Below are 7,537 nucleotides of genomic sequence, written 5' to 3' on the forward strand. Positions count from 1 at the left end.
CCGGCGTGGCGGGCCCGGGCCCCCGGCCGCTAACCTCTCGCCTTTGCCCCCCCAGAGCCCTTCCGATGAGCGCGTGAGCCGGGCGCCGACGGCGGGGCCCGGGCGCCGCCGCCAAGATGGGCATGAGGATCAAGCTGCACAGCACCAACCACCCCAACAACCTGCTGCGGGAACTCAACAAGTGCCGGCTCTCGGAGACCATGTGCGACGTGACCATCGTGGTGGGCAGCCGCTCCTTCGCCGCCCACAAGGCCGTGCTGGCCTGCGCCGCCGGCTACTTCCAGAACCTCTTCCTCACCGCCGGGCTGGACGCCGCCCGCACCTACGTGGTGGACTTCATCACGCCGGCCAACTTCGAGAAGATCCTCAGCTTCATGTACACGGCCGAGCTCTTCACCGACCTCATCAACGTGGGCGTCATCTACGAGGTGGCTGAGAAGCTGGGCATGGAGGACCTGCTCCGGGCCTGCCACTCCACCTTCCCCGACCTGGAGAGCACCGCCGTGCCCAAGCAGCCTTCCCTGGTGGCAGGTGAGGGGCGTCCAGGCTCCCTGGGTGGCCCCTCGGGGGACCCGAGCCAGCCCCCGGGGGATGCCCGGGGCAGCGGGGAGCCCTTGGGCTCCGAGCGGGGTTATGTCTTGCATGGGGAAGCAGCAGGCAGCTGCAAGGAAGATGCCCTGAGCGACGCCGGCCATGGGCTGCCCCTGCCGCACCCGGCGCTGTCAAAGGCCGAACAGGAGCAGGACTTGCCAGCACAGTTTGCCCCTGCCGTGAGCCTGGGGGCGCAGCCCGGCTTGGGCAGCACGAGTGTCGCCGTGAAGACGGCCGCTGGCTCCTGCCCCTCCTACAAGGTGCAGAGCAACGGGGACCCCGGTAAGGGCGGCTTCTTTGCCACCGACGCTGCGCTGGACGTGTCGGCAGGGAGCAACTCATGCGCCAGCAGTAGCGAGCATGCCAAGGAGCCGGGTTTTGGGCAGCTGGACGAGCTGCAGCTGGAGGAGCTGGGGGAGGACGAGCTGGCCTTTGAGGAGGCCGGAGAGGAGCTGGGCGCACCTGAGGAGGTGATTGAGCTGAGCGACGACAGCGAGGAGGAGCTGGCCTTCGAGAGCGATGGGCGGGACGGCCGTGCTGTGCCCTGCCAGGTGTGCCGCAAGGTGCTGGAGCCCAACATCCAGCTCATCCGGCAGCACGCGCGCGACCACGTGGACCTGCTCACCGGCAACTGCAAGGTGTGCGAGACCCACTTCCAGGACCGCAACGCCCGCGTCACCCATGTCCTGTCCCACATCGGCATCTTCCTCTTTTCCTGCGACATGTGCGAGACCAAGTTCTTCACTCAGTGGCAGCTGACACTGCACCGGCGTGAGGGCGTGGCTGACGGCCACGTCATCGTCCACCCCAGTGACCTGCTGCTGGGCAAGCTGGGCGCATTGCCTGCGGCACCTGGCGCAGAGCTGGCCTGTGCTGCATGTGGTCGGGCGCTGCCTCGGGACTTCCATGCTGTGCGCAGCCACGTGCTGGAGCATGTCAATGTGAAGGGGCAGGCTTGCGGGCTGTGCGACCAGCGGCACCTCTCGCTTTGTGGCCTCCTCTGGCATGGCCTCTCCCACCTGGGCATCTCCGTCTTCTCCTGCTCAGTCTGTGCCAGCAGCTTCGTGGACCGGCACCTGCTGGAGAAGCACATGGCCGTGCACCAGAGCCTGGAGGAGGCCCTCTACCGCTGCCACTACTGTGGCCAGAGCTTCAAGCTGGAGGCCGCCTACCGCTACCACGTCAGCCAGCACAAGTGCAGTGGGAACCTGGAGCTGCGGCCTGGCTTCGGCGACCGACTCCCGCCTCCCGGGCTGCAGAAGCGCAAGCTGCCTGAGGAGCTGCTGGGCGAGGAGCTGAGCCCGCCGAGCCAGCCGGGCCACAGCAAGTACAGCTGCAAGGTGTGTGGCAAGCGCTTTGCCCACACTAGCGAGTTCAACTACCACCGTCGCATCCACACGGGCGAGAAGCCCTACCAGTGCAAGGTCTGCCACAAGTTCTTCCGCGGCCGCTCCACCATCAAGTGCCACCTCAAGACGCATGCGGGCGCCCTTATGTACCGCTGCACAGTCTGCGGGCACTACAGCTCCACCCTCAACCTCATGAGCAAGCACATCGGCGTGCACAAGGGCAGCCTCCCGCCTGACTTCACCATTGAGCAGACGTTCATGTACATTATCCACTCCAAAGAGGCTGAAAAGGGCACTGAGAGCTGATCGGGGAGGAGCCACACGGGCACCCCAGGGCCACGGTCTTCTTTGTTCCTTCGCTCTCATGGGTGGCGTGGCTGGGACCCTCCTCCTGTGCCTGGTGGGGGGTGGGCAGGGGGGCCATCAGTTGGATCCCCCAAGAGGCCTGTTGCGTCGGTAGCTCTGTGTCGGGTCAGGGAGCAGCCACCAGGCTCCATGTTGGGCGCTCCCTGCTGGGTTTGGGGAGTACGTGAGGAGTCGTCTCTCTCCCTGCCCGCGTGGCACAAGACTTCACCCAGGTTCCTGCTGCTAAGGCTCTGATGCCCGGCCCTGAAGGGCAGAGCTGGGGGATGGGGGGGGGCAAAGCCGGGCACACACACACTACCCGGGGCTGGGCCTTTGCTGCTGCCAGAGGAAGTCCTGTTTCAGCCCTGGCCTTGGCCTTGCCTCTCTGGAGTGGGGGGACCAATGGACCTGGGGAGGGTGAGCCATGGCCTCCCAGTGCCGGTGTCGTCGCAGTGCCAGTGCCAGTGCCGTTCGAGAGTAGGGGAGGTGGAGGGGAGACAGTGCCTGCCTGCTCCGTCCCTGTGGGGCCACCTCGGACAACAGAGCTGGCTGCTTCCCCTGCTCCCACCCCATAGAATGGGAGATTATCATGTCGTATTTGCATGGCCTCGAAGCCGGGCCCCATCCCTGCCAGCTCCGCAGCATTGGTAGGGGGAAGGGTCCCCGTGTGATGCCCCTGGGGGCAGGGGTGTGGGGGGAGGATTGAATGTTGCAGGTGCCCACCAGGGCCTGCTGCCCTGGGTAACTCGTACTACCTCACGCAGGCTGTGCCTGGCCCCAGCGCCTGGCGCCTAGCCACATGCGCCATTAGGAAGCCGAGCGAGCTGGTCGCAGACACTTTCCCTGAGGAGCCCATGGGAGCCACCCCTGCCCCGGGCAGCGCTGAGCCCGCATGGCCTGGGGTCCTCTCCTCTGTGGCTGTGGGGAGGCTGTCTCACCTCTTTTGCCTCAGTTTCCCCGTCTGTAAAACGGGGGCAGTAATACTTGTGGTACCTACCTACTGACCTACCTCCCTGGAGCATGGTGCAGTGCTGGCCCCTATCCAGCTGGCCGAGAGCTCCTGTGATGGGCAATGTCCTAGGGTGCCCTTTATCCCACTCCAGCGCCAAGTGACCCCACTGGGTCTGGTCCCTTCCGGCCCTGCTTTCCCGTGATGCAAAGGACCAATCCTGCCTTTGCAGGAGCCTTGGCGGGAGGGAGGGGTCTGGGGCTGTACATGGAGGCCCCTGCTGCTAAGCCCAGGGGCCCTCAGTCTCAGCCTGGCACCCTCCCTCCCTGCCCTGAGGTCCCCAGTAGCCCATTGCCCTGGGTCCCGGATGGAGCATATGGCCCCAAGCTGGGCAAGGGGAGCAGGGAGTCTGCGATCGTGCTGTCCATGTAACACTAACCAGCTTGGGCCCCTGCCAAGACCAGCTTTCAGCTGGTAGATGAGCTCCTGGCAGTGCAGAGCTCCCACAGGCAGCCAAGTTTGGGGAGACAGGGCGCATCCTGCAGATGCCCACCATTCTCCAAGCCAGCTCCCAGGCTGGGCAGCTCCGTCCTCCCATGCACTGTGGAAGCAAAACACTATTGCTAACGGGGCAGGAAGGTGGGCCTGGGGAGGCCAGACTCCTGGGTTCCCTGCTTTTGCTCCGCTGCTGACTCTGCAGGGGTCTCTGGCCAGTCTGTGCACCTCTCTGCCTCGGTTTCCCTGCCTGCGGGCAACCAGAGGACAGTAAAGAATTCCTACCTCACAGGGGAGGCTGGGGCCACGTGGCCACGGAGCGCCGGGCCCTCAGGGCAGGGGATGGCAGGGTTAGCTGTCCGGGTCCTGACCCTAGCGGAGCCCTACCCTTGCCTCCCCCTGGAACGATGCTGCCCGGGAAGGGGCCGCAGCGCGTGGGCCCGAGCTCTCTCCAGCCAGACATGGATGCCTCGCAAGCACTGCCCATACCTGCCCTGCCCTGCCCTGCCCTGCCCCTCTGGCCCGGCCTCCTGCTGTGTACGTGGTTCCTCTTGGCTGTAGAGTTTTGTATATTTTGTAAACCGCCCCCTCCCCCCGTCGCTGTCCAGCCGCCGTGTCCGTCGTGTTCTTTTCTACACCCCTCGCTCGGCACAAAGTGTGGGTTTATTTAGAATAATAAAATGGAAAACAGTGCCCGCCTGGCCCAGCTTTGCTTCATTCTTGTGCCTGGCGGGGTGCTTGGAGACATGACTCAAGGGCAGTAGAGCCACCTCGGGGCCACTCTGCGCTACTGCTTTCCTTCCCCGCCATGCTCATCCCAGGGCGGGTGGAAGCTGAATGCACCCTGGGCTTTTGGGTTGGGACAGGGTCTGACTGCTTTGGGGCACGACAGACCCCAGGGGATGGTAATAGAGGTTCAGAGCCCATGCTGGGGGGCACCAGCCAGTCTCCTGGGGTTTACTTTGGAATGCATGATCTGCCGGGGTGGGATTTTCTGGGGAGGCATCTTGGTGCCCCAGGCCTGGTGCTGCTCCACGGGGAGGGAAAGGACCATGTGGGGAGTGAGAGCAGTATGCCAGTGGCCTTGGCTGGCAGCCAGGCAAGGCTGAGAGCACTGGCGTGGCATGGCCCCCTTCCCCAGCTGGGGAGCAGCGCAGTGATCCTGAATTGAGGTCTGGTGGTGGCGGAGGCCTGAGCCTGGGGTACAGAGAAGCCCACGTGCCAGCTGGGCTTTCAGAAGAGACCTTTAATAGGTGAGATACACAGGGCTGTGACAGCAGGTGGGGGGCAGGGGCAGCCGGGTCTTATAGGGAAGGTGGGGTCACAGCTCTGGTTGGGGACTACTCGTCTCCGCAGAAGACCGTGGCAGATGAAGGAAATGGTGGTGGAGCCAAGGCGTGTCCGGGAGGCACCGATGGACAGGAGCTACGCACCAAGGCCTGGTGAGTGCACCCCCCGCCCATGGTCTCAGCCACCCCGTTGTGTGACACAGAGCCCAGGCATTGGGCACTGCATGCACCCATTGCTGCGAAGCCTCAGCCCCAAGCAGCTGCTCTGCCCAGCTAACCTGGGCAAGGCAGGCCCCATTCTGCTACCCTGGGATTCCCTTCTGCCCCTTTGCCCGCATTTCCCCGCCCCCCAGCTTGCACACCACACCCAGCAAAGGGAGAGACCGCGGTGCTGTTGCCTCCCTGCACCCGGCGACATGTGCCAAGGAGCCCAGGGCTGCCGGCTGCACGGTATCTACGTGTAAGGGCTGGATGAGTCTGGGACAAGGTAACAAAAGGGGCTGGGGGTGGTCGGGGGCCAACAGAGACTCGGTAGAAGGTCCCAGTGGCTGTGAAGCAGAGACCCTTGGCAGTGTGTCACGTATGGCCCTGAGCTAGGTCTTCTCTTCCTGCCCCGACCCCCAGCGCAGGGGGCGCCCATGGCTGTCCCCTGCCCCTAACAGCTCCGGGGCACTGTGAGAGCAGGGGGCCAACAGAAGTAGGTCCTACGTGTCAGGGCTGGGGTGAAAGCAGTGCCGCTTCCCCCAGCCAAGTCCTGTTGGGGCCACAGGGGTCAATTCTGCTCGGTGCTGGGAAGCAAGGGGGTCAGCTGCAGCTCTCTTCCACAGCCTGAAGCACAAGGGGGCTGTGTGGGCCTGGCCTGCAGGGGCTCAGGTGCCAGTGGAAGGCAGGAGCAGTGGGAGAGGGTAGGGTCAGATCCCAGATGGAGGAAAGGCTGCCAATAGCGGCTCTGAGCTGGAGTTGCCTCCAGCACCAGGGGTACAGGTACATCCTCGTGCCCTGCAGCTCCAGAGCCGGGAAGTCCCTGTCCTGCCCTGAATCGGAGATGCAAGAGCTTTGGCAGCTAGCCTAGAAAGTGTGGCTCTACCCTGGCCAGCTGCTTCTTTCTGGTGCTGTGTTTCAAGAGGTCTGGGGCAATGTGCCCGCAGCCCCCAAGATACCTCATCTTCCCTTTGCCTGTGGTCCCCTTTCCTGCGTGGCAGCGCCAATTTAAAGCAAAGCATTGGCCTGGTCCCCAGAAGCACGGATGGGGTGGTGGGGGGGTGCATCTCCCATCACCAGCAGATCCAGGACACTGGGGCCCCCCACTTCTCCCCCTACCCTGGACTGGCGCCCCCACCTAATTGGGCCCCACTGTGTCCTTGGTGATGATGATGGAGTGCTGGGTGCTGGAGGATGAGGATGCGTCCCTGCCACGCGCCCGGACCTGCTCCTTGGGGATGTACTTGACCACAGCGGAGGCGAGGCGGGCGCGGAAGCCCTTGCTGAGGAAGTTGTAGAGCAGCGGGTTGACGACGCAGTGCAGCAGCGTGAAGCAGTCGATGATCTCGTAGAAGAAGTAGAGCACCTGGGCCACGTGGCAGTGCAGGAAGATGTGGCTGCCTTCCAGCGTCAGCAGTGTCAGCATGACATGGAAGGGCAGCCAGCTGAGCAGGAAGGCCCCCACATAGGCGTAGACCACCAGCTGGTGCCGCCGGCTCTCAGGCTTGCAGTGCCGCATGTGCCGGGCCGTCAGGATGTTGCAGATGGCGATGATGGGGAAGGGCACCAGGAACCCCACCACGGTGGCCACCAGGCTGGCAGCCAGCGCCCACTGATCATAGGTCTCGAAAGGCGCCAAGAAAACGCACACTGGGTCACTGCTGTTCACCAGCTTCATGTGAGTTACCTCCAGGAAGGGGATGAGGCCGGCCACAAGCCAAAGGCCGGCACAGAGCAGGCGGCGGCCGCGGTGCTGGTGCTGACACCAGAAGGCGGAGGCGCCGGTGAGGGACACGTAGCGGTCCACGCTGAGTGCGGTGAGCAGGAAGATGCTGGCGTACATGTTGGTGAAGTAAAAGTAGTGGGTGAAGTGGCACAGGAAGCTGCCCCACAGCCACCTGTAGTCCAGCGTCACCTCCAGCATCCAGACGGGCAGTGAAAGCAGCACACCCAGGTCGGCCAGAGCCATATTGAGCACGTAGAGGTTGATGAGGTTGCGGCCTGCCCGGTGCTCCCAGTTAACCCAGATCACCAGCAGGTTCTCCACCAGCCCCACCACAAAGATGAGCAGGTAGAGGACAAACAGCACCACCCGCTTGACATTCTCGTCCAGGGGCACCTCGCAGTAGGTGAAGGTGAGGTTGAAGAGGTGCAGCAGCTCCGTCCAGTTGTGGTAGTCCCCGTCTCCCCACGGCACCAATGTCTCTGCAGGCGTGGGTGTCACCTCGGCCATGGTGGTGGCTGGGGAGAGAGGGGGACGCAGTGAACGGCTGCCGGAGCCAGGATCCTTCCCCCCCCCTCCACGCCCCCCAGCAACC

General features: G+C 64.1%; 2 protein-coding genes across 3 annotated transcripts in view; one reads left to right on the forward strand and one right to left on the reverse strand.

Annotated features, from left to right (window-relative positions):
• Window positions 1-60: 60 nt before the first annotated feature.
• Window positions 61-4,424, forward strand: ZBTB39 (zinc finger and BTB domain containing 39). The gene has a single exon (XM_006036389.3). The coding sequence runs from the start codon at window positions 117-119 to the stop codon at window positions 2,244-2,246; it is 2,130 nt and encodes a 709-aa protein (XP_006036451.1). The 5' UTR covers window positions 61-116; the 3' UTR covers window positions 2,247-4,424.
• A 136-nt stretch (window positions 4,425-4,560) lies between these two features.
• The window catches only part of GPR182 (G protein-coupled receptor 182), a 5,822-nt gene continuing 2,845 nt past the window's right edge, over window positions 4,561-7,537 (reverse strand). For both annotated transcript variants that reach the window (XM_025192683.1, XM_006036390.3), the window contains exon 2: window positions 4,561-7,460. In XM_025192683.1, coding sequence (XP_025048468.1) covers window positions 6,358-7,460 — 1,103 coding nt within the window. In that variant the 3' untranslated portion in view covers window positions 4,561-6,357. The remainder of the gene's footprint in view (window positions 7,461-7,537) is intronic.

This window comes from Alligator sinensis, unplaced genomic scaffold, assembly GCF_000455745.1.
Source record: "Alligator sinensis unplaced genomic scaffold, ASM45574v1 scaffold265_1, whole genome shotgun sequence".
In the NCBI taxonomy this organism is placed as follows: Eukaryota; Metazoa; Chordata; order Crocodylia; family Alligatoridae; genus Alligator; species Alligator sinensis.